Genomic DNA, 27,885 nt, shown 5'->3' with positions numbered 1-27,885 from the left:
CAAGCAACGTTCATTTTGTTTTGAAACGTGCGTGGTGCGTCTTTCTTTCCTGTTTCGGCGTGCGCATACTTAGTTTGCTTTAAATACACTACATAGAATTCTGGCGCTCTTGCCTACGGGATCTTCACGCAAGGCGCTTCAGCGAGCACCTAAAACAGCTAAATATACCTTTGCTCAGATATTGTGAAAATGTCAGAACATAATAAGCTCAACGCCTGGTTTCAATATGAAAAAAAGTAGATTTAGCTGCACTACTTGTGTATTGTACTAATAAGAGAAGTGCACGATATTTGGTGCTCTATAATAACTTCAGGGGTAGCACATGGCAGCGGGACGCAGGTGACAGTAAGATTTTATAGCATCATGCGTCATTAGAACAAAACTATATTGCTTAACGGCCAGGTGGGTTAAAGCAAGAACACAGTTTTATTTTTGCCACCAATACATGGCGTAGCTGCAGTAAGATACTGTTTCTCAAATGAGTTGTGAAATGTTGCCCTAAAAATGACAATATCGAACCACCAGCAGCTACACCCACTAAGTAGGTGACGTCAGCTTAAAATGATAAGACCTGCATGGAGGCTTTACGACGATAATTGTCCATGCCGTTCTACTCTTTTCAGGTTGACTTTACGTAAAACGTCACCTTGTTAGTGCATGTAGGTGCCGGTGGTTTCACATTGTGTCTTTAGGAGATACCTTTTCACGACCGCTTTTAGCCAGCATGTCAAAGCGTGTACACTGAGCAGACTGTGGATCGTACTGTTGTCCTTCTTCCTTTTTTTATTTTTTTCGTTTGTCTCTTTTCTGTCATATTTATTTCCTTACCCCCTTCCCCAGAACAGCGTAGCCAGCTGGTTGGAGAACTGTCTAACCTCTCTGTCTTTCCTCCTTTCATTCTCCCCCCATCACTCAGCTCTGCGTTCTGATAAGGACAACCAGAAAGAACTCTACGTGCAGGACACTTGTAATGTTCAAGGCTCACCAGAATAAAAATAGATTGCACCTAAAAATGCCGTTTATTTGAGCAGTTTTCCCAGAGGTAATCGCAAATATATTACATAAAACCACGGTATATTTTCAGCTTAACTATACACCACTCACGGGTTCAAACAGAAGAAATAACGACTAACTATCTGAGATACTTTGGGTTCCGCCACCTTAAGTTTCGTTTTATCGGCTTAGTTCTCTACTCGAATGTCAAAGTGAGAGCAAACATTATCTTTAGAGACAAGGTTTGTTGCAACGTGACGTGGTTATCTTGAGAACATTGCACACAGAAATTTAAGTAATTGACGCTGGTAAGATTCTATGCTTCGTCCAACCGATATAACATGCGTTAAGGGGGCTGCTCGCACTACAATAAATAATGTAGTCTTTTAGGGGAGACGTTTCCGACACCGGCGTGGTTGTTTTTTAGAACATGTATTTGCACCGCAGCAGGCTTGGGTTCGATTCGCGCTTGAGTCAAATATTCATTTTGTTTATATATTTTCGTCTATACCAAGTTTTCGACCACGGGCAACACTTCATTAGGCGTCTGCATTGGTCGATAGCTGCTTATTATGAGCTGCCCACACCAAAACTGCTCGTAACGCGAAGAACAAATGCAGCGAAAATGACCCGTCGCGTAAAGGCGGCGTGTGCTTTACGACGTATAATGCTCGCGAATAAAATCCTTCCAATACAGCAGCCTTTTATTCATCGCTTTTTACCAAGTGGCAGAAATTTGTTGTACGTTCTAAGAGCTACTGTTTTTCACGCGGTATCAGAAATCTGCGATAACTCACCGCTGATAGCCGAATTGTGTCTCATTCTCAGAGGGAGTTGCGATGATAGCCACCGGTCACTTTGCCCGAGGCTAGTGGCGAGATGAACTACTGATGTGCGTATACTTTAAACAAATTAGGTTGTAGGGTACTGATGTACTATTCATTCACGCATACAACTACTCGTCAATTCTTTATGGCTGAGAAGATGAGAGAGCGAAATAAACGTTATTTGTGTCAAGTGACAGTCTGCACACAAGATGCCAATATTTCCCAAGTTAGAAAACTGTTACTCCACGTCTCCCACTCTTTGAAATAATTTTGCACTAAAACAACAGCGTTTCAACGTGTGGCATTTTACATACCGGAAAAATCGGGACGGGCACACTGTTTTTAGTGTCGAAATCTTTACGACAACTTGCGTACTACTTAATTTCAAAAAAGCGCTATACAGGCTAGGAGTGACTCTTGTAGCGTCTATACTGAAACCTGATGTTTTGGGCTCTCTATATAACGCATGCAAAGTCCGTAAAATGGTCAAATTTAACATGGTTGCATAAGTTTCACAATACAGACCAACTATAACATTGAGAGACACCGCATTTGCAAACACCACACTAATCTTAACCACCTCAATCTTTTACCATGGCCTAAATTAAAGCAGGTGTATGGAATTTTTTCATATTGTAGAGCAGTTATATAACATACCCTGTAACCAGGCATTCAATCATTGCCATCATGCTTAACAGCACAACATCTATGCATGAAACGCCAATGGTAAGTAAAAAAACAGTACCTCTAATGAGAACTACCACTCCAACACCTGCTTGTATTGGCTGTATATTCATTAGCAATTATGTGCGTGCCTTTTCACTGACATGCCAGACTGAAACAGTTATATTTAACTTTAGGCACCTGTACATGCAAGTGAGCAACACTGAATACCTCCGATTAAAATTTTTTGTTCAAAGCACTGTAAAAGCAGACATCATATAAATGAATAGGATTAACATAACAAAAGAATATCAAGAAAAATCAATAACAGAGTGCGGTATGCTGTCAAAAGGGTCTTGCAAGTGGCGGGCTTTTGGAAGTACTTTCTGCTATATTAATTTGCGGTACCGCTGTTTTCAAACACGTTCCCGAAAAAGTGACATGTTATTCTGCGCGCGTAAATTCACTAAAGTCGAACAGAATGAGAAACTGCTTCTGATTCTGGGTCTTCCGATAAGAAACACCATTCATGTGTACACACTGATGTCGCGTTCACGATCGCGAACACGACAACAAAAAAAATAATCGTTGAATGAGTAGCTGAAGTACTGTACAGAGCTGTACATGTGCGTATACACGTGCGCAGTAGTCCACTCTACGACTACATAGATTCCGCACATTTCATAGCGTTTGTCTTCTTTTTAGGAGGTTTACAATCGTATAAAAGGAAGGTGATTACTTTAGAACTTTGTAGCAAAGTAAATTTTTGTGCAAATAGTGCGGTGAAAACATGGTCGATCCCAGGAGGTCCCATTCATGGATATTTATTGCAGAAAACAGCGTGTACACAGTCGCAAACCCTGCAGAGAACTTTAGAGATGGGCGCAAGTAGATAGCTGCACACCAGTCCCGCTCCATGTCATAGAGCGACTGACGCTCCGACACTTTTTTCGCAACGCTATTGACTGAATATTTCAGGCAGGCGTCGGATACAGCAGATGACAAGATTAGACGGAGCTAACAAATGTCGGAAAATAGAACTTTTGGAGAATATAAGTTAATCTGCGATTTCGACGTTTTCCAATGATCGGAGTTGTTCCATTTGCACGTGTGAGCGTGTGGTTCCAAATTTCGAGCGCCACCTGTCTTTCTTCTGATGTTAGAGTTCCTGCGTGGCTGCAACACATTGCAAGAAGTCGTCCGGCCGCAATTGTAGGGCTCACGCTTGCCTATCTAGTTTTTAAAAGGAGCGAAAAACATAACAGGATTCGAACTGTTTAACCAACAGCCTGCATCAACGCGAAAATTCGTGGAGCCATGAATCGCTACCAAAGACTCGCGAACATGACTCTTCGCATCGCAGCGTCTCCGGTAAGCAGTTTCCGTAAAAATGTTGCTTTTAGATTATAACTTAGAGACAACTAAGCATGGCGTGACTGTGATTGGCTGTACATGGACACTAATGTAGGTGGATCGGATATCTTTGTCTGGATATTTATGATTAATCATTGTTAGACTATATTTTTCAATATATGAAGAGAACACACTTTCTCCTCTTCCCTTTCGTCACTGTATTATATTTCGCACTGATCCAAGCAGCGTGGTTGCGTAGTGGCGTTGACAAAATATTAGGTTCGAAGAACTGCTGTCAAATGCATGTCCTGGAGATGGTTGTGGTATAATTTGATAATAAAAGAAGAAATACATCAATCTCACCAACTATTCCGCTATTGTCCAGCATTCTTTTAGCTATTGAACTAGCTTTTCTAGTTTTAGGACACAACCACTTATTGTTTAAAAACGCATGCTTCCATTCTTGCTTCTTTATGGCACACGCAAAACTGTTGGGTTTGTGCGTTACCATAAGAAAGGAAAGAAAGCTGTTTGTATGGTCTGTGTTGTATCTGCCCGCCACGTTCAATAATACCGACACGCAAGTCAGAACGTTAGTGAACGCCTTTTTTTATTGTTGTCAGTACTTCATAGTGTCCCGACTAAAAGCCGTCAGGATGACTGAGGACAAAGAAGTGACGAGCGCATGCAACAACAATGATTCAGATCTGAGGAAGGTGACGTTGAGTCTTCTGTTCTTGTTTGCAATCTGCATATACATACCTTAGTTTTTCCTTATCGCACCGGAGCCCTGTCCCCTGCTCGTTCTGCATTGCGACAAAAGCAATACGAGAGTAAAGGGGAAGAGTTTAGTAGATACTAAAGAAATGCACGTGTAGTTCAAACAAGGTAGGTGGCTTGTGCTCTTGGGACTAATATATCTTCCCCTTCGACGTCGTTGAGTGATCTGCGTAAAGTTTTGATCGTATCCCAGATGTTCCGGACAACGTATTTGACGCCGCAACCTTCGTTGCGGTAGAACTGGCTGCAAAGATGGGTGCAGGACTTGGTAGTAGCGTGGACAAACCGGACGTAAACAGGTTCCTACAAAGACAGGTACCTGCACTTCGCCGTATTCTTTGTCTGAGGTATCCTCAAAAGACTCACTTGTTGCCAGGAGGTACTGCCGATTGCGACCCAGGGTTTTCCGGTCTCCGGCTCGCACATGAAAGGAAAAAAGCCCCGCTGGTCCAAGAACCATGTTTTTTTTTTAACCATGACTTTCCCTTATGCGAACGACATCGTTCTTCCTGAGGCTGGAAAGCACACATCTGTTGTGCTTGCCTGTGCTTCCTTAGTAGCGTGTGAACAAGGGGCCCGAAGGTTGGTATCGGGGTCGGCAGGCGTCTTCCTTGCAGCAGCTCCGACCCTGTTGACTCATCCTCTAGTGGACTTGTTCTGAAATTCAGGACGCCAAGCTTTAATGTGATGAACCAGCTTCAATATGTCCAATCGCAAACTACTTGGCAATACAACCTTCATTACTTTTATAAGGATCCCTTTGATCACTGAGAATTCGGAAGCGACTGCATTCAGCAGACCTTCCACGGCGCACCAATTCGCAAGCTTGTGAATTACCTCCTGAAGGTATACGTCAGATCCTGTCTCAGTTGCAGCCTTGAAATGGCTTTTTCACTCGTAGTGCCGATACAATTGTGACTGTATGAACTTTGATGTTACTGGCTGGACAGGCAGCGTGGTCTTCAGAAGCAGGTGCCAAAGAAAGCACGTTGGCCACATTCGTATTTTTGGCGAGAACAAATGTCAAGGTGTTATCATATTTCAATAAACGCAAAAAGAAACGGTGCACTCTTAGAAGTATGTCAGCAATAAGCTTCTTTTGATATGTCAAGCAGTGGGCGATGGTCACTCTCAAGAATGAAAGGATGACCTTATAAGAAGTGACCAACTTTTCGCATGCGAAAACCAACGCCAGGGATTATTTTTCATTTTTAAATAATCTTGTTCGGACTGATTAGGAGCTCTTCAAGTGTAAGCCAATGGTCTGCAGGCACTCCCTTGACACTGCATCAGCGCCGAACGGATACCGGACTGCGTGGTATCGGCTGCATTTATAATTTTTCTGCCTGGTACGAAAATTGCTAGAAGTGGTGATTCGATAAGCTCCCTGCATATAGCCTGTCATTAGTTCATTCAATGTCCACTGAAGAACAACATCATGCTTCAACAGCGAACCCAAAGTAGAAGTGCGCTGGGATAGTGACGGAGCATATCTTCTAAAAGAGTTGACGACGTTCAAGAGCCTCTGTACCGCTTATTTCTCTCGTGATGCCGGCATTTTCAACACAGCTTCAACCAAAACAGGGTCAGAGTGTATGGCTCAGCTGCTAATAATGTCACAATGAAACGAAACTTCTTCAAGACGGAACAAACACTTTCACCTGTTGAATGTCAGCCCTGCTTTTTCTACTTCTATTAATTCGTTTTTGAGCCTATGATCGTGTTCTTTCCTGTTAGCACCCCATATAAGCACGTCGTTGACATACACACGCACGCCAGGCAAATGATCAAATACCTTGTTGAGCAATTTTTGAAAATTTTGCTTTCCGACAAAATGCCAAAAAGGCAGTCGAAGAAACCAATAACGACCAAAGCAAGTTGCGAAGGCGCATATTTTTGAAGAGTGCTTATACAGTCACATGTGATGGAATGTAGTGTTAGCATCAAGCCGAAAAAACATCTTCGCTCCTGCCAGCTGCGCTTCTATGAAATTTTGGCTCCGCATCTGATAAGCTTCCCTCTTAGGGTATTCCTGATTTTTTTTCGGGTCCATGCATACCCGCAACTTGCTGTGATTTTTTAACGCGATGACTGTTAGGCTTAACCAATCTATTGTGCTGCTGAGTTTTTGAGTGATGCCTTCCGCTTCAATTTACTGTAGTTCAGCATGCACAGGTTCTCACGGCGGTACAGGCGCTTGCCTGGCTGGCTGGATAGCAAGCACAGCACCCTTGCGAATGCCTGATCCTTGAAAAAACTGCCGATGAACGCGAGAGGGGGGGGGAGGGGCATCTGTTTTTTACAGCATCAACGTTCTGTTTGATAAGCCCCATGTCTTCCGCAGCTTTAATGCCCAAGAGGGGACAATGATCTTTGTTCACCTCGACGAAGTCTGTGCAGACGCTCTGGTCACATATGGTTACGTGCAACGAAATTGTGCGAGCTGTTTTATGATGCCGCCGTTACACGATCGTAGAACCACGTTCTTTCCTTTAACTTGACATGCTTGCCTTTTCCGTAAAAGTGACAGCTGCATGAAGTTTGCTTGGAACCCATGTCGATCTTGAGATTGATTCCTTTGTCTGCAATTTGCTCTTATGATTCAGTCTCTGTCAATGCTTATGTTTCTGATGGTTACGTTCAAAACGTCAAAGTCGTCCGTTGGTAAAGCGTCTTGCTCTCGGGCTTTACCTCGCAAGTGATTTCGCTTGATCGGCAGCATGACGTAAAATGTTTACACCTCTTGCACAAGTAGCATGTTTTCTCCTATAGGCTGACCAGTGCAGTACGGAATGGGACCTGCGGCAGTGAGAACATTTGAAGCTTCGGCTTGACGCCGCTGAAACAATGTGAAGGTCTCCATCAGTCTTCCGCCACAGCAAGTTTTTACGTGCTGTTGTTCCTGCTGCCAAAGCCACGCCTTCGTGCAACGTAAGACCCTAGTCCCTGAACAACTTCTACCGGAGCTTCGGCGAGTTTGTGCGGAACACAATTCAGTTTTGCACCATCTTGTCCATCACACTTCCACACATTCAAAACTGCGCTTGTTTCTTCAGCGCTCGAAGGAACTGTTTGAAGGGTTCAGCTTCGCTTTCCAGTTCAGACCAGGAACGTTGTGCTCATCATTTGTGTTCCCTTGTTTGACGCAGTACTCCTCGAGCTTAGGGACCACCATGTCATAGCCCTGCTTGTCTTCGCCTTCATTGAACGTAATATTCTTGTACACTTCAAGTGCCTCGTCAAAAGCCACGCTGAAGAAAAGGGCCACTTTTGCTGCCTCTGACCTCGTTTTTTTAATGCACTACATGGCTGCAGAAGAGATATTCAATTTCTGTTGGAAGAGCTTTCACGTTCATTCCCTGTTGATCGAGAGTCCTGGAGGCTACGGTGGCTTGATGTACTTCATGCTTGTGGTGTTTTGAAGGCTGTGGTGCCGGAGGCACTTGTACCGGTGCTTCCTTCATCATTGAACCGCCAATTCAGTTGTTCCGCATTTCTCTCCTATCTATCAGCCGGGCCACGTTCAATGAACCAACACGCATGTGAGGACCGCTTTAAAGGCCTGCGTTCATTGTCGTCAGTATTTTCTATCAATACGAGCCAAAAAAAAGGTGGCGGGAGAGCTAGTATATGTAGACAGTAAATAGAGGTAAGTGTAGTTAAAACAAGATAGGTGGCTTGCGCTCGTGGGCCGGATACGATACATATGTGTATGTGAGTTCAAGGAGCCATTTCTCTATACACAACACACTATATTGCAGCTACAATTGAGTACACTTCGCACAGCTGAATATTCTGTGATTGAAAATCTCACAAATTGAAACCTTACATTCACAAACCATTAGCATACCGAAACCATTGTCAGAAACCTCTAATAAGAACAAAAAAACATCACATACACATATGTAACAAAAGTGAACCTACTGGCACAAGATTGAAGACAAGGAAAGATTATTGTCAATGGCTAAATAGCTGTGTGTCCCCAAATCTCTTCACCAGGCTCTTATTGAGCCCCTAATGCTTGCGTGTTACTTTGTCTCGCGTTGTCTTTTTTACACGAAATCGCTCTTGCTATGCGACTACCAACTAGCCTAAACGGTCTCATGCAAATTGTTCTCAAACAGCTCCTTCCACTTTCTATGCCAACGCGCTTGGAAAATGGAACAGTACAGCTTGGTGGCTTGGCTGGCTACCTCGTAGAGACACTTTCTGCTGGACTTGGATTCACGTAAGCATTTAACAGCACATCAACGCCGCTCTATTTTACAGAGTGCATCAGCGTACTGTGTTGTTCTTATTTCTGCCAAGGAAGTGAGAATATTTAGAAAGTAGCTCCACCTATATATTGAAGTAATGGTACTTATGGTAGCTTGCCGTGGCTTGCGCGTTCTCACTTTAATCTTGTTTTATCATGAACACTGTTCATATGTCTATCATACAAAGCATTTATAGAATGCCTTAGTGTGGTGTAGTCTTCCTACAGCAGTGCCCGTCCCACGACACCCTTATATTGTTTTCGGCTATTGCCACTCGGATGGTTAGACCCTTCAAGTGGCGCGGCAATAATGTAGGAAATCAAGTAAAATATATCGATGTGAAATAATCTGAACATTGTAACAGTGCAACAATGGAACAATGTAAAAATTATCAGAAGCCAAACAGAAGGCCTTTATACTGTATAGTAGGCCATCGACTGCATTATAGTTCTGCCCCTTGAGATCAAGAAGCAATTGATTATAGCCTGCCTTTTGGTGGTCGAAGGAGGAAGATACTGTTCCCTAAAAAGCATTATTGCCCATTTTGGTACTATATACAGCATTAATACTGCAACAAATGACAAGGAGTTGTAATAAACACATTATTCGCTTCCAAAAAGCCCCAATAGAACTTTGCGCAGACATACTATGCAGTGAAGGAGAGACAAACGCAGAAATTTATCACAACATGTATCACATATTATCACAACAATGTATCAATGTAACAATAGAACAATGTAAAAAATTACCAGAAGCCAAACACAACGCAATATTACTGTATTGTAGGCCATCGACTGCATTATATTTCTGCTCCTTGGGCTAAAGAAGCACCTGTATATAACATGCCTTTTGAGGGTCTAAGGAGAAAGATACTATTCTTTAAAAAAGCACTATTGCTCATTTTGGCATAATATCACGATATACAACAGTACCAAACAAGTGACAAAGAGTTGTATCACACGGATTATCCGCTGCCGAAAAGCCCTCCTGGAACCTCGCACTGACGTACTATTTAGAGAAGGTGAGGCCAAGGCAGGCTTGCTACTTCCGTGTAGTTCTCCTGTTAGATAAACTGTTTTATCCCCTAAAACATAAAGAATTTTTTTATAACTTCACCCTTAAGTGAATGTGACCAACAATACTTTGCAATATTATAATATCCATATTTCTACTTGGACTGCTACATAGTAAAAACTGAGCCCCAACATGAGTAAAGTTTTTTTTTCACAGCTTGGGCACAATATTTTTGGAATATTTTTGTTTCATTTGCTCCGAAAGTGTCTCAATGGTTTGTTGTAGGAGCATTTAAAGGAAAAATGTCGGTACTATACTAGCCTAATATTGGCGGTTTCTACAAACCACTCTAGCAATGCTGCATATTTCAATATTTTGCGAAAACAATAAAAAAAGGAAATTAATAAAGTATCATAGACATGAAAAAGTTGCGCTTTGAGAAGAAACAAAAAAAAATTTTTCGTATTATTTTTTCAAGCCACGGGTATTATATCGATTATTTAGCGCGACACAGTGTCATTTGGCTGCCCGGAGATTCAAGCGCCTTCTTGGCAACAATTTTTTTTTTTTGCGATGAATACTGCCTCACTACCTAGTTCTCACAAGTGCATATAGCTGCACAATTTTTTACAGCGAAAGCTCTTATAAGATCAAAACTCGGGTTACGCGCAGTTGTCCGCCGTCGCTGCCGCCACCGGTGTCCGTAACATCGCGCGAAATAAGAAATGTAAAAATTTACAAATGTAAACACTAGCATGAAAGACACAATGGGGCTCGAAAGCCGAGTCTGCTGGTTGCAAGCACGGTATTCTACTACTGAGCTACACCGGGACTTGTGAATTGTTAGCGAACCTAGCACCACAGACACAGTGGGGCTTGAACCTGGATCTGTCGGGTGCAAGCCCCTTATCCTAGCACTGAGCTACGCTAGTGCTTGTGAATTGTTGGCCAACTTGCCTTAGGTAGGCTTGATGTCGGGAAGCAGTCGCGGTATTACGACTTATTAAGCGTTTTAAAACAGCGAAAGAACATCCAGTCACCGCACAATGCGAATAGCGTAACGAGTGGGCCGTTCAATGCTCCAACCCATTACGAAAGCTTGTTCTTGTTCCCCTATTAACTACGGCGCATACCCACCTGAGGCACAATTCCTCATCGTCGCCAGCCATTGCATGGACAAATCGCGCGAAATTCTTTGTAAGTGTTCAGCGGATACCCCGCTTCTCAGAAGAATGACGAAAAATATCATAGCGAATGCCGGCCAATATACTACCCAAAAGTTTAATATAATGCCCTAGTGGACATAAAGCAAGCGGGCTTGCAGTAGTTACCCAAAGAGTGTTTTTAAAAGGTTCTAAAAGGTCGCTATTCTAGCTCTCACAGCGACAGCGCTGCGCCTTCCGCGCCAGCCTGGTGCTTTTTCAGCGTGGTTGGAGATGGTCGACAATTGGCCGGGTGCACTTGATACAGAATGACCCATATATATAGAATAAGAACAGACACAACTACGCAGTTGTTCTCAATATATATTTATATATATATATATATATATATATATATATATATATATATATATATATATATATATATATATATATACAAGACACCGATGCAATAAAGCATCGGTGACTTAAAGCAATAAAACGATGCAATAGAGCAAATCGTTTTTCGTTTGCTCGTTCGCTTCTTCTGGTGACTTATAACTCGACCCGAATCCAGGAAGACTTTCAAAAATACATGTATATATATATATATATATATATATATATATATATATATATATATATATATATATATATATATATATATATATAGGCGCTTCTTTGTGCAGATGGAGCGGACATGTATTACCAATAATTGCGTTTTAGAGCAAGTATTAAAAAGCATTTCAGGTGATGAACCACAGCCCGTCAAAGAATTGAAGTGAGAAAGGCAAGGAAGCTCTTCCGTGAGCACTTTCAGTGAATACCTAGCTGCAATATTGATTGATATGTGGGGTTTAACGTCCTGAAACCACGATATGAGTATGAGAGACGCTACCTAGCTCAACAATATGGCTGAATAAATTTTCTGTTCCTGTTCAGAGTACTTCAATCATGGTGGTTGGAATGCTGCGCTTCAAAACGCAAACATTCCTATAGCCGATGCATCGGCAGCCTGCATATTATTGTGCCACCTTAGAACAGCGAAGCAATACCGTGAAGCACCACGGCGCTGCACTCTGCGAATGTTTGCTGCGAGCTGTTAAACGCTGTACACACCGCTGGCGAACACTTATTTGTTTAATTTGTGGTCAACATATGAGAAGACAATCAGCATGCACCACAACGTAGGCCAATGGTGTGTTCAGAATTTGTTGCATGCGACCTAAGGGGAGTTTCGCAGCTGGTATTCTTGGAAAACTTGATTCACGTTGTCAACATCAATGCTGCCTAAAAGCCTGTACGCAGACGAGGCTGTTCAGTTGCGAATAGATAAGCAAACTTGAGAAGCTTCTCCCTTTCTTTTAAGAGGCTTATGGAAAAACACTAAAGTGGAGTGAACCGCATGGAACTTATAGTGGCTCTGTACAGGAACGAGCTTCAAAATGGGAGGAGGGAGCTCAGGATGTTTTATCACTTCGATGAAACAATTGTTGTGAACGCAAGTGTTCTACGAAGATAACTCAAAGAAGATATATACACAACAGATCACCTCGAGTTCCGAAGCAGGCTACCTAAAAGCTGAACCATCTATCTCGGCGAATCACCTCTTGAACCCAAGCATCGCAGTGCGTTAGAGGATTTCCTCGTCTCATAAAAAAGAAGCCTCAATATGATGTGAGCAATGATATGCGCTTTCTCACAGCAAGCACATGAATTTTTTTGGCCGGTAAAATGAATCAAGATTTCCACTATAGTTTGAATCATTACTTAGCATCTAGTCCTAGCTGAAGCCACTAAATTATGCAGTGAGAGCGAGAAATACTGGTGGAACGAAAATACTTTTGGCTGTAAAATCAGTAGTGCGGCATTTATTTTGGTGTGGTGAGTTTTCGTTTCTTGTGACAAAACTGAACAAAAGCGTTTAAGAATCTTGTGACTTAGGTCATATCTCTCTCTCTCTCTCTCTCTCTCTGTATAAATCACTTTTTCTTCCTTTTGGTTGTGCACTTAGACTGTGTTACACGTGTTCTTTTTTGAACAAATTTCTTGAAAAATAAATGTATTTGTAGCGAAGCTCCGTGTGTGCACATGATCATTTCTGACTTTTGGTGCATACCAACGATGGTACCTAATTTATTACACGTCATTTAATAAATATCACGTCACTTTGCCTATTGTGATAAGAATATCTATGTTGCACATACTTAGTTTCCAGGATTTCAAGGTTCTGTTCTGTTCTGTTCTGTTTTAACTGTTTTGCTGTGAAGAGGTTGAGGTGCCTATAGCCTAGGCTACTCCATATCACAAAGTTCTGCAGTGAAAATAAAAGAATAATACAGAACGAAACCCAAAAATTAAAAATACGGAAAAGAAAAAAAAAACATAATAGAACACTGAAACCAGTTCAAATATCATGCCAATATATACACAGTTTTCTTAGCGCAGTTTACAGAGTCATAAACTATTCACACGCACACCTTACTATTCTACTGTCAGTATATACATGACCACATTTTATATATACCCATCTCTGGCTGTCTGTCATGGGCGCTTGTCCAGTCCGGTCTCCACTAAAAAGTCTGTCAGGAAGATTATTGCTTTTTTCTTGAGATGCATCTCAAGCCATGTTCCAAGTAGTTCTTTATTGTGAGGGGCCGTCTGTCCAAACTTGCTAATTTGTTCTTTAATTTTTTTCTTTCATGCGCGTATTTAACGCACTCGAAAAGAATATGGCGAACATTTTCTTCTGCATGACCACAATGGCATTCCGGTGAGTTGGATCGATGTATCTTGTGCAAGAAGCTGTTTGTGTATGCTACTTCCTATCGAAGTCGCTGGAATAATGTCTCTAGGTGTCGGGGGAGGAGTGTAGCTATGGAAAATTTTCTTTGTGGATCAACTTCATAAAGTACCGTTTCCTTTGATTTAGGGCTCTCAAAGCACTTCTCCATCGAACAATGGTTAGCTCCTTGCGTTATAAAATGTCGAATATCTGCCCCAGACATAGGGATTGCGTAATCCCCTCCATCCTTCAATGCTTTCTTCGCGAGGCTATCAGCCTCTTCATTTCCCTTTATTCCAATGTGGCTGGATATCCATTAGAATACGATTTTGTGACCCGGCGATGAGGCATATTCCACAGTTTCTGCAATACATTGTGCTATTTCACCATTTTTGTAAGGTGATCTCACATTTCTGATTAGCAGTAGAGCAGGTGTGCTATCAGTGCATATCACCCATTTTAATGGCTCAGTATTCTCGCAGATAAGCTTAACTGCTTCAAAGATAGCCATCAATTCTGCTGTCGTCGATGAAGATTTGTGCGACAATTTGTACGTCTTCTATTTCTTAATTTCGGGTATAAATACCGCACAGGCTGACGCTTCCTCAGAGCATGATCCGTCTGTATACATCTTCGTTTTTTTTCATTATGGATTACATGAAGCTGATGAAGTACCATCTTTGCCGCTACTAGGGGTGCCATGTCTGCTTTCTTCTCTATGCCATCTATTTCATGGATAACCTTGAGAAATGGCAGCGTCCAAGGTGGTTTGAATGTTTTTATTGTTTGAATTTTGGTACTACTGCTTGAAATGATGATATACTATCCTGTAGTCTCGTTGCCGTTCTTTGTGTTGGTGCACCAGATAAAAAATGACTTTCATGTTGCATGAACATTCTAAATAAATTTCCACACGTTTCTTTAGTTCGGAGTACTGCCAAAGGTAGCTCTCGAGCCTCCGCATACACTAAAGCACTGGAAGTTGACCGTGGTGAACCCGGACATACTCTCAAGCTCCTTGCCAATATCAAGTGAAGTCTCCTTTCGGTAGAGGCTGGAAGTCCGTGCAGCAGAGGCGGTGAGTAAGCTACGATGGGGCGTATCCAGGCAAAACCTAGGGCTAATACCGACTCTGCAGTACCACCCCATTTGGCCCCGCAGAGATGCCGGAGGATTTGAATGGCCTGATTCACTCTTTGTTCAAGGGACCGGACATTAGGCGACCATGTTAGTCTCCGGTTTAAAATTACTCACAAGAATTTATAAATTTTGACCATTTGAATAGGCTGATTTAGCAGAATAATCTGGAAATTTCCAGGTCTTTTTAATGTACACGGAATTATGGCTGTTTTAGCCAGACCCAGTGCCGAACCTCTTTTTCTTAGAAAACGGTCTACATAATCCAATCCTTCTTGTCGAGTTTGTTGTACATCCAAAAACGATTAGCCAGACGCCCATATACTTATAACATCAGCATATACTGAACATCTGATGTTAGGTGGAAGATTATACGGGAGCTGCGCCATGACTGCATTAAAGAAAGTAGGGCTTAGCACGCTGCCCTGTGGCACTCCTTGGTTGACGACATGTTCTGACGTTGGGCCCTCCTGCGTAACTACAAAAATTTTCCGGTGCTTGAGGAAGTCAGCGATCTAACGCAGTATCTTGCTCTCGAATCCCCGTAACGCCAGGCCTTCCAGAACATGAACGTGACTCACTGTGTCGTATGCTCGGTGGACATCAAGGAATACAGCGACAGTCACGTTTCCTTGCGTTCGTTGGTTTTCCACATCTGTGACCAAATCTAGAATGCAGTCTATTGTGCATCTACCTCTTCTGAAGCCGGCTATGCTTTCTGGTAGTAGTTTTTTCATGTCTTGTCACCATAAACATCGTTCATTGATCATTTTTTCCATCACTTTTGAAAAACAACTTGTCAAATTAATCGGCCTAAACGAGTCCAACTGCATAGGGCTCTTCTCTGGCTTTAGAAACGGTACTACTTTTGGTATCGTCCAACTTTCCGCAACTTTTTCTTCTTGCCAACTTTTATTAGAGATGTTCGACAGGTGTAATTTTCCTTTCTTGCACAAATTAGCAAGAGCAGCATATGTAACTCCATCTGTTCCTAGTGAACTTGTTCGATTTACTGACGACAGCACATATTGAAGCTCCTCTGCTGTGAAGCTGTCATCCAGATCTGAACAACTGATCGCAGAGAACTTTGTTACAACCACCGAAGCTGATTCTGCTGAGGATTTATATTCACTAGTTCAGACGGTCTCTCTATTTGTCAGTATAGCATTGCAAAATTCTTCGTCAATCACAAGTTCGCTAACTCCTCGAGACAGTGCTACAGCCTGTAGTGGTCTCGAGTGGACTACTGGCTGTCGGAGGGCGCGTACCAAGTGCCACAGTTGAGGCGCCCAGGTAAATGGAGAAAGTGAGGCACATAAAGCTTGCCACCTTTTGGTTGAAAGCTTCTGCGATTGGTTATGCATTGAAGTATGTACTTTCAGTGCAACCTTGAAATCTTCTAAATTACCCGATCTGCGATACTTTCTTTCAGATCGGCGTCGCATTGAACGAAGCCTCTTATACTCAGCGTCAACACCCGAATACCCATCTGGAATGGGTACTGCATGAGCTGCTTTTGTTAGAAAATGTTTTATCTTCGATGCATACGTTTCTGTGTCAGAACAAGGTTCAATACTTTGTCTCTGTAATCATCGAAAGATTGCCCAATTTGTAAATATTGTTGCGTGGTTATTTCTCGTTTTCTTCAACATTGCGTGATATATGAATACTGGCAAGTGGTCACTGCCTCTTGTGTCAGCATCTGCAATCCAGTCTGCTCCAGCCGCTAATTCAGAGGAGCACACAGTGATGTCTAGTACGCTGCAGTAGCTATGCCTTCGTAGAAACGTCGGAGAACCACCATTTAGTATAGTGTAACCATGGTATTCGCATATTTTTACTAAAGCAGATCCCCTTACATTACAACGCTCACTACTCCACAATTCATGGTGCACGTTAAAATCACCACATATAATTATGGGATCATGATCAAATCTACGCACTGCAGCCAACTCGGCGTATAAAACGTTTCCTTGAGGGTGCACGTTAACACTAACTACAGTTACAGCAACGTTACCAAACTTCACCTTGCATCTAACAAATTCCGGCGCATCTTTTTTTGAAGTAGCCACAAGTGTCGATGGAACATCGCGTCTCGCACACAACATCACTCTGCTTTTTGCAGCAGGATGTTCTGCTTGGTACACCACATAATTGTACAAGCGAACGTTAGTGGATACTCTTGAATCGCAAATGCACAACATCGGAACCCGGGCTGAGCGACGCATTTCCGAAAATCTCCACTCCTTTTCTGCAAACCGTTGCAGTTCCACTGGAATATTGCAATTATTTTGTACCAGTTAGATTGTCCGGTAGCCCTGATTACTACAAGATGCACAACATCTAGCCGCAATTTCACTTCTAGTAAAGAACCTGCTTGTGGCAGGAATCGTAGAATTGCTTCAAGAGCCGCAAAGAGTATTGGCAAATTGACCTGCTCGTTTCAGGCTGTCTCCGCCCAGATCGAATTTCTTGAAGAATTTTTCCTCAGCAAGCTGCTGTGACCCTTTCCTTTGGTAGTCAGTGGCTCCATGGCTGTGTCTGGCCCGGCAGAAAGTTCCACTTGAGCTTGTTCTTGGGCCCGGACTTCTTTGCCAACGCGATGTTTTGGTGCTGAGTGCTTCAATACTCCTGAGAAAGAGTCATGGCGCTACTGTTTTGCATTTCTTTGTGCCACAGGAACATCTTTGACTATATCTGCATTGGTTGCTGGATTATCTTTGTATCTTATGGTACCCTTTTACAATTCTCTTTCTTTGTGCAACCCATGCCAAACGGTTTCGAGAGCAGCCTGAAAACGACGCCGGATGTAGTCCAGCACAGCTGGCACACTTAGGTTGACGCTTCGAGGTGCATTCTTTGTAATCATGTGCGCCCGCACATACCTTGCATCAGTTGGTTCCCCTGCAAGTCTTAGCCATATGCCCATATCTCTGGCAGTTGAAACACCTTACAGCCGGCTCAATGTATTCCTCGACAGTGTGAACCGTAAAGCCGAGAGCAACTCTTTTTGGCAATGGCATGTTATGTCTAAACTGGAGTATTGCATTACGTATGGGCTGCATTGTGGCACTTCCATCTTCATTTCTTGCCCATCTTTTTTGTCGTGTGACTGAGCTTCCTCCAGCACCTTTAATATATTTCAGTAGGTCACAATCACTGTATTCAAATGGAACATCTCTTATCTTTGTTAGGGTTTTCATGTAAGACTGAGGTATCATCACATGTACAGGCAATCCAGCCAGACTCCTGATCAGCAGCAGCTTGTTTGCCGAGTACAAAGACCGTACTCCTACACAAAAACTTCCGTCTCTGTTGATTCTTGATGATGTCACTTTCTCATTGACACCCGAGGTAATCTCAGATATCATTAGATTTGGATTCACTTTCCAGAAGTAGTCCTCGGCAGTGACTGGTCTGAACACCACCGGTATCCCCGTAGCTCGGTTCTTGTGATAGTGACCACCGTGTAAGCTCCCTCGTCTTCCTTGGGTGCTTCTGTATCCATCTGTGTCATGTCATTAAGGGAGTACGTCAATGTGGCGTCATCGTTGTCAACCTCTTCTTCCTCCTCTGTACGCCTATTCTTACACTGCGAGGCCTCGCTGTTCTCTGTATGGGACGTCGATATCGTTGCTGAGCCTGCAGCAACTTGAAGTCGAATGGGATGAATAATTGGTGCTCCGCTTGGCGCTAGCGGCATCTCGTTGTCCCCCATACCCGGGCTTTGCCAGGTATGAGACACGGGCCCGCTAAGGGGCAATTCTGATCGCGATGCGTAGTGAAACTCCGACTAACCGATGTTTAGCTGCCACTCTGAAGACAGTCCACCCACCGCACACACCGTAAAAAGATCCCAAACTCAATATAATAACAGAACTAAGAGAGCGAAATGAAGCTACGGGCTTCTTCCATTCACTTCTTCGTTTTCTTGCCGATCACTGATCAGTTATCACTAATTGTGATCACGGTTACACAATCACTGATCGTGCGCCATAACATGTCCTGGGGCACTTTGGCCGTCACTTGCATTTGCGCCTTTAACTCCCGTACAAAGACATCCTATAGTTAGGTAGTTCTAACAGGCGGGGAAGTGACCTGTAGAAAAGCAAACGCGAAATGAAGCTACGAACCACCCGGCATTGATGGAATAAAATGCCAGGCGTGACTGCGAGAAATAGCAAGACCACATAGTTGAAGAGAAATCACGCTGGTAGCCGATATAAAAGTAAACATAAAGTAAAGGTGAACCAAGGCAGTTCATAGGCTTCAAACGGTGGTATCAATTGCAAGAGATTGGAAGAGTGGCCGAGGACCGCCAAGGCAAATGCTTTGGCTGAAGATAATAAATAAAGAGGCACAGAATGAAATCAAGTCCCGCAGGATAACAGTGAATAGAGATCACGAGGAGAGACCTTCGTTTTAGGGGAAATAAGACGCGCCAGGAATAATAAAGAAAACCACAAACCGATTAGCCTTGAGGAGTTACCCTTATAGGAAAAAGAAAAGCAACGACACCGAGTGGTAAATCTCTTTCTCGCAGGTACGCTTATCACATGCCAACTGATGGAAACTGGGGCGGCCGTCTCCCGAACGGTGCCTGGGGTGGGCAAGTTGGCCTCGTTGTCCGAAACGTGAGTGGTGTTAAAAATCTGCTTTGTCAAATTGAATTTGCTTCTAGTACACATCCTTCCTTGCAAAGTAGCTGCCCCCTTCGCCCCCTACGTCCTAATTGTGCGTTTTGTCAGGCGGGGAATCAACCACTATGCGTCTATAAAGTAACACGCGCACATGCTATTGCTGATGATTAAGCTCTTGTAATGGGTGTTCTTTTCGACTACCTGCTCTTAGCGTAATTGATGTTTTTTAAGCCTGATGCAATTGTGCCTTTCTTGTATACATTACTATGTTTTTTTCAGGAGGCAGCTGGCGCTACAAACACTTATATAGGGTTTTTTTTAATGCAAAGCATTTCTTTGAGCGTATCTGTCTGTCTAGCCGCTTAAGCTTGAGTGCCCTCGTGGTCGCCCCGTTAACTTGACGTGGACCAAATTTACCAACGGAGGGTAAGATGGTTTGACAAATAAGACGCGCTGTTACAGACATGGATAATGTAACAATTCCATCGCGTACGTCGTCAAACTCTTCCCGCCAGACAGTGGCCATATCCGCGGGTATTCGCCGCTAGTATACGGGTATGTGCCATAGTTGATTGACAATTAGTTGTTCCCAGGAACGATGAGAACACACATAAACAATATAAACGTGTAAGTCCTAAGCAATACCCGAGCTTGGTAGCGTCGACCCAATAAAAAACTTGGGTAGACGTGTCGCCCAATAAAAATATTTCCACACGGTCACCTTCCCTCCATATGCTTTTCATAACGTCAATTTTCAGGTACCTGGGATTTGGCGCATTTTTTTTCGCAGCAACAACTTGAAGCACTGGCGTGCCCTTGTGGTAGAACACTTCCTTGCCAGGAATAACACCTTAGTTCAATTGGCCCTCTAAGCAAAAGTTGTTATTTATTCATTAGCATCCATGTATGTTTTTCGCTCACAGGCAACGCTGGATATGCGCTCACAACCAATGACACGATAGCCGAACTTCTTCAAAACGAGCTATTTAACGCACGGAAGAACGAATGCATACAAACTTTCTTTGAAAGATCTGAGATGAAAGTTCTTTTTCCACAAAAGTTTTGACGTTGGAGCAGCCCGCTGCCATGTTGTGAAAGTTAGGAGAAGCCCCGCCGCTGGGTCATGGACCTTCGAGACACCTAGTTTATGGCCATTACGAGCTCAAAACTTTACTTTAGTAATTTGCTTTAGCACTTTTTTCAGTGGTCATGGCTGTTCTCACTATACAGGCGCATGTTGAGATTTTTCGCGCTTTGTGTTTTAGGCATATTTGCAGTGACTTCTTAGCCATTTTACAGGCTCCTCGCATGCATGCAGCCCCGTTGACCACTTTGCAACCGATTTATTGTGCATGGTGCTCTAGCACAACAGATAGAGCATATTGCAATACGCGCAACCAACATGATCATCATTCAAGGAGTAGAAGGAACTTCACTCCCTGGAAAGCACTCCAGGTCGTCGAAATTTCCGGAGTCCTTCACTATGGCATATTTTATAATTGTATCGTTGTTTGTAAAAGTAAAGCCCCCAGTTTTTCATTTTTATATGCGCTTCTCCTAAGTAAGGACAGTGTGCGCGCTCGTCGGTTTAGCAGCGTGAATCCAAAATTCTGGGCACCAGGGTGGTCGGACGTTGAATTCTTTACGCGTACAGTTCCTAAGTCTTTAATCATAGGGCGCATGGGCAACAAATATGTTTCTCAGCACCATGAATATGACGAAGTTGCACAGAGCTGTTTAGCCGTCATTCGCTTAGTAGAGATGCGCTCGCCCTCACCCTTCATGCAGTTTAGATCCTGATATGGCACTGATACCAAGAAAAAGTTCCCGCTCGCGGACGCCAGTAAGCTATACATGTCTGTTTATTTTGTGATTTCATGTGGAGCCCACGAAATAAGTCAGTGAAACTGCACAGATGATCGAGTCACCAGAATACGAGTGTGTTATTTACCGGAAAAACAGTGTTCTTGAAATTCAGTTTACCTGGTACATGATGCTGCGTGGGGAAAACGTTAAAACGGGACTGAGATGAAGGAACGTAAGCGCTCAAGAACAATCGTGCGCAAGTTATCGAGATGCAAAATTAACACCAATAATAAACAACTAAGCCATAGCACATTGCAACAGCCTTACAGTTCACAAGATATTCATCTCCAACCGTGAATGTTTTCGTGATAACCTGATTTCGTGTTGTTTTCTATTGAATAAGTTTGTTAACCTTGCTGTTTTTATTTGTTTGCTTTTTGTTTTTTCCTTGTTCTTTGTACCTTTTGTCTATATCAGTTTGCATTGTATTTACTGACGCCCCTAATCAATGCCTTTTGCATTTAAATAAATGCAAAAGGCATTGCGAAATGCATTTTAAATAAAGAAATAAATACATACATAAAATTTGAGCTACCACGTGGTGAGTGATGAACTGCATGTCTGCAAGGAGTCATGACACCACATCTTACTTGACGAAAACGCTATCTGCTCGTCAGCGGGTGTGTTATCTACGCCACCATCTCGAAGCGGCTTTTTCGCGTGGTTCGCGCGTGCAATATAAACCTGCACGTTGGCCGTCATCGAGTGGCCCATCTCGTTAGTAGTCATACTTGCAAACATTATGATCATACGCAGTACTAGACATAATAAATAAGCTCGGTCTCTCTCTCTCTATCTCTCTGCGTTTTCCACGCAGGAGTGCGACGTGGCTGTGGGGCCACTGGCACTGACCAACGACCGCGTTATTGCTATGCGACCATTGCCAGCCTACTTTTACGCAGATGCAAGCCACATGGCCGGTCGCAGAGAAGTATACTACAGCGACGTCTTCGGCTACATATACGCCTTCGATGAACAGGTGAACAGCTGTGTTAAGGCCTTTCGCCTTGTCCTGAATTTGGGCCCTCTAAACTACCGATCAGTGACTGTGTGCAGGGTTTAGAATTTTCTCTGCTTCTCGCGAAGCTCTAACAAAGTACTAACGTATCAAGGCAATGTTCAATTATGAGCAAGGCTTCAGCTTCATTCGTTGATCACAACTTCCTCTAGGTGGCTCAAATCCCTAGCACTGAAAGATTGGTTGAAATGGGGCTCATGTAATCGCACTCTCAGTGCGTGTCAATGCATGAATGGCGCCTTCTTTTACTCCCGTACCGTTTCACCGAGAGTAACTATATACAACAACCAACATAGTGCGAGAAAATGCATTTAGTGCATTTACTTCTATCGTTCTATTTGCTTGGGAACATGTCTTAAGAAATTAATGAAATGTTTTTGTGTATTTTGTATTTTGTTGAATTTTCCGCAAGCCGCCAGGGAACATGACAGTCGCTTCTTGAGCTGGCTTCTTAATGGGTGAGTGCGCGCTGTAAGCGAAAATGAGCCGAGATTGAAGAAAACAAACTTATAAGCGCAGCGAGATATCTCGAAGGTTGGTTGGTGAACGTTTCAGGTATTTTGCACCGTTCAATTACGCTGGACATCAGTCCTATTCCTCAACTAAACGCCGAGAATGCTTCTGCTAAGAGTGCCCATTTACGAAACATTGCGAATAATAATTTCAATTGTGTTTAAACTAAGCTGTTGCTATCGTCAACAGCTGCTTCTGTAGCTTTGTGTGATCTTTTTACGCACCTTCAATGTGGAAGTTCGTATTTTTAAAAGCACGAGTAGCTGTTTTTGCAGAAACTTTTTCTCGAAAGACTTATGGTGATACCCTGTCGGTATTGCAGGTATGGATTGGCATTGTCCTTGCGCTTGCTACTGTTGCCATCCTGATGGTAACGTTCCAGAACGACTTCAGATTTGCCGGTGCCACAGAAAAGCTCCTTGAGTACATCTTTCTGCTCTTCGCCATGCTGTTAACCAAGGGCGAGTTGAGATATTTTAAACCTTTCAGTAGACCCTCCCTTCGAACTCTGGGAAGAAAATTTTTCTTTATACTTTATAAATGTACGTAGACATGATGTATTGATGTTGCTTGGCCATACGTATATGCGCCACATTACAATTTACAATTGGTACTATCAACAGCAAAAGTTTGCACGGCGCTGGATCTACAACCAATGCTGATTTCTGCTATCTCAGCGCTTGATGCTTGTAATCAAGCTGGTGACTGTATAGCTCAAAATACCAAGTGCAGTACAAAATATTGATTTGGAAATTTTATTTTTAGACAAAGTGGGAATTTAGGTTTATTCGAAATTGGCCATTCTGCAAACTCCTAATGTTGATAGTACAAATCCTGCAATTATTAGGAACCGTTATTAAAAGAATCTCTCGTTTTATTCTATATAACCACAAAAAAACACCAGGTGAATGCCGATGCACACACACACACACACACACACACACACACACACACACACACACACACACACACACACACATACACATAAATTTAATTCTTCAGCTGTAATGATACGTGCCAACAAAGTGCTTTACCAATTTTGCGTGTGCGCAATTCGCTAAATATGCGCTTCTTTTCAATGTGCCAGCTGTCTTGTTACCTACGCAGTAAAATGCGAAAGCGATGTAAACTGTGCGTCTCTAAGGCCTGAGAAATCAGAAAACACGTAGAGACAATTGAGGCTGACGAGCAGCGGTACTGAAAGTGTTTCCTGTTTCCTGGAGTATTAATCTATAAGGGATAAGTCGGGAAGGCAGAACCAAGCAATTTAAATACAGCACAAAACGTCTATGCTAGTTCAATGATGTAGTTCCGCGATCAATCTTTTATAAAAAGTTGTCAAAGATTAGGACCTGCAGCGAAATTGCGTCTCCGATCTCAGCATCACTACAGTTAGGACATGCTGTCTTCCATTATCGGCCCAAAACGCACGGCCCACCAGCCCCTCCGTTCGTGTCCTGCAAGGTCGCGCGCGAGCTTTGCGCCGATTCGAATACGTTACTGTCCGCTGGTAGAACAAACATCAACCTCACTGCCTTAAGAAAAATATACGTAGGACTGGTGCGTATACTAGCTGCGCACAAAGAAATGGCGATAAAACTTCTCACGCAAGTATTGTCGAGATTAAAAGATGACACATTTCTCATGAATGTGACAAAAAAGCGATATTTCTCTAGCGTGTCATGTCAGAAGCATGCCTCAGTCAGGCTTCTGTGACATTGCACGGTATCGTTTCAAAGACTGTTATGAGCGATTCTATGCATAATCTTACAATTGTTAATTGCATGGATAATTGTGACGCCACCCATTCTTTGTGCTTGCTTTGTGCTTACGCATTCTGGTGCATTTTTCTGGGTTTCTTTAGGAAAAAAAAAGTTAAATTGTAAAAAGCGCTTGCTCTTGTCATTCCGTACATTGTGCTATGTCTCGTTTTTCTAGAGTTTATTGAGTTGAAATCGTACCACTGAGACCAGCCAACCAAATTGCTCCCATAGATTTTGGCTTTTCACTTCGGTAAAGGTGCACTTCACAAATTGTGCAGCTAAAGTAATTAGGCCTAACCTATGTAATGCACAAGAATCAATTTGAAAACACCATTCGATAAAAATTGAATTGTATACGTATGATGTAGGCATAGGTCTGTGAACTCAATCATGTGTCCACTTACTCGGACTCCCTCATGCTCAAGTCGAGAAGTGAGGTTTAGCCTCAGTAAGCCCTGGTGAGTAGTATTTTGTTGAATCTGAGTCCTAACAAATTCTAGGTAAAGGTTACATATCGTTGAGTGAGCTTGAGTGAATCTCGCTTTTCTTGCTGACCTATGATCGTTTGTACTCATCTTCACCATTAGTATCACCCTTACCTGAATTGACCTCTATGCTGACGTCTACTCACAAGTATTCGAAAGCAGTATCGTTCATATACCATATCAATATTGATTGATCAGAGGTGAATAAAGTAGCTTCTCCTTTGGTCGCTAACGATTTCCTTCGATAACCCGACTCGAGCGAAAATCTCAAGTAATCTTTCTGCGACATGCACAGCGTCAAATGCGGGGAGTGTATTGACATCCGCATAATGAGTGGCAAAGCCAATAAGCGTTAGAATGTAGTGGTGGCCACGGTGCGACTTCAGTTAGAACGGACTGATTGAAACAATCGCAACACACTTAAACGGTGTACGTATAACAGGCATGTTGCCCAGAGGTGCAACACCAATTTTGTTTTTGCTGTCGTTCGTTGAAACTTGTCGCATGACTTGACAAACCTTTTCACATCGCCATACATATCCGACAAGTAAAAATCAGCTAAAATTGTTGTGCGCAATCTCAGTATGTTGTGATCAGCAATCTGTTGTGCATTGAATGGCTTGGTGCCCTGCAATAAGGCTCTCATGACCGGCATTCGGGATATGCCAACTAAAGTTCTTTGGTATGATTACTTCGTTAAAGGTTCTGCCAGTCGCAAGACCATATTGTCGGCAGTACAGTCCACCTCTCTAGAAACCTATACCTGTGGCCTTTCGGTGACTTGAAGTCTTTATGAACTTTAGCGAACGCAGTCTTCAATGTTTTGTCCTTCCACTGTTTTTCGTAGAACTCGTCCTTTGTCACGTGACTCCATTTGATCTTCGGAACAGTCAATGGATTCATTTTGTGCTCGTGTGGTTTCACTCTAGCAGAAACTTCAAGTCGAATGGAGTCCATATAGCTGCCACCAAGCGCATTTGTTTCTAGACCGAGAGTTCCCTCGGGCCGATGAGAAGAATCGCTAAAAGGCACCGAGAAATAAGGGAGGACAATTTGATTCAGATTAATCACGGATTTCTGCTATGTCACCTTTCTTATACGGCAATTGGCTCGTGTCGGAGTGCAACAATATCGATGCCCTAATCAAAAGAGTTTTCAAGCTAACCCTTGGCATTCCCGTCCGAACACACATGGAAGACCTCCTGAAGCTGGGAATCCAAAATAGATTCGGAAAAATTGCCGAGGCCCCAAAGTTTTCACAGTTTGCCAGACACTTCTGCACCCCAGCGGGTAAAGTGATACTCGGCATGCAGGGACGCAACCCCACGGACATCAGTCCTGATGCTGTGAAGCTGCCCAAAGAAGTAAGGCCCAAAATTTTTATACATACAGCGCATGCCACGCAATATTCATCCAACCTACAACGCAGCACGCAGACGACCAAGAGGTAAAGCTCTGCTCGCCAGTGCCCGCTTTGACAACGAACGAGCTTGCTTCGTTGATGCCGCTTCGCAAGCTCAAAAAGAAGCGTTCTCGTTAGTGGTTGCTACTACGCTTCTGAAGTAATCATCTGCGCTACCATCCACACTTCTAGATTCAGCGTCGCAGAGCAAGTTGCATTGCTCTTGTATTGAGGGACGGTGTCGCCCCGCCGCGGTGGTCTAGTGGCTAAGGTACTCGGCTGCTAACCCGCAGGTCACGGGATCGAATCCCGGCTGCAGCGGCTGCATTTCCGATGCAGGTGGAAACATTGTAGGCCCGTGTGCTCAGATTTAGGTGCCCGTTAAAAAACCACAGGTGGTCGAAATTTCCGGAGCCCTCCACTGCGGCGTCTCTCATAATCATATGGTGCTTTTGGAACGTTAAACCCCACATATCAATCAATGATTGACGACGTATGTTACACAACTTAACTCAACGGAAGTAAACAAGGAACAGCCAAGCGAAGCAAGTTCACACAAGATTCATGCACGTAGCCTATTTTGCACGCCGATGACAGTTAATGAAGAACTACCGGGGCATCTTTGTGTTGAACAGCGTGAGTGTCGAACAAGCTACTAGACCTGTTCAAAAACTTGCAGGTTATTGCACTTAGACTTTCAGGTAAGGTGTAAAAGTGTACTTTCAATTCACTTGGTAGAACTTTGTAACATTTTTTTCTCATCTTCCTATTGTTACAAAAGTTGTCAACAACTTCCTAAACGGGGGGCCGCATGATAGAGGCGAGAGAAAAATACACGTGGCCACGACGCGGGGGCGATGAAGAGGAAACCGAAGTTTGTGCGCGGGCGACGCGTGCCACGGTGCCTGTGCCAGTGGTGAAGACAGCGCAGCGGTCAATAATAGACTTCTCTCTGCTGAACGACCAGTCAAGGGAATCAGGCGACGTCTTGCAGGCGCTACTGTGCCTATACTCCGGCTGGGTATTGGCCCAGGGACCAGGTGAGGTGCAAGGGTCCGGCTAACGTTCCTGGCTGATGCAGGGGAACAGCGACGCCTGCATTCCGGCTTGATAGCTGAACCAGAGATAGGAGGAGGTGCCCTCGTCTACGCTGTCGTGCACGATGATCGAGTGTGTTCCGTGGATAGTGGACCCCTGCTGCTGATGTCTTGCGGAGTCGCTGAGACGAGCCGGGAGTGGCCGAGATGA

The 27,885-nt window shown here is 43.4% G+C and overlaps 2 protein-coding genes across 7 annotated transcripts in view; one reads left to right on the top strand and one right to left on the bottom strand.

The window, feature by feature from the left end:
- Positions 1 to 27,885, bottom strand: part of LOC142761687 (monocarboxylate transporter 12-B-like) — a 145,259-nt gene that overhangs the window by 71,269 nt on the left and 46,105 nt on the right. The window lies entirely within an intron of this gene.
- LOC142786713 (putative glutamate receptor) lies at positions 3,717 to 27,885 on the top strand. Its single transcript, XM_075884356.1, has 6 exons — positions 3,717 to 3,854; positions 8,741 to 8,844; positions 19,494 to 19,584; positions 22,274 to 22,435; positions 23,310 to 23,448; positions 27,719 to 27,885. Exons 1-6 carry the CDS (start codon positions 3,801 to 3,803, stop codon positions 27,883 to 27,885), a joined length of 717 nt encoding a protein of 238 aa, XP_075740471.1. The 5' UTR covers positions 3,717 to 3,800.

Source organism: Rhipicephalus microplus, unplaced genomic scaffold (genome assembly GCF_043290135.1).
Source record: "Rhipicephalus microplus isolate Deutch F79 unplaced genomic scaffold, USDA_Rmic scaffold_28, whole genome shotgun sequence".
Lineage (NCBI taxonomy): Eukaryota > Metazoa > Arthropoda > Arachnida > Ixodida > Ixodidae > Rhipicephalus > Rhipicephalus microplus.
This window is presented reverse-complemented; position numbering and strand designations above follow the sequence as displayed.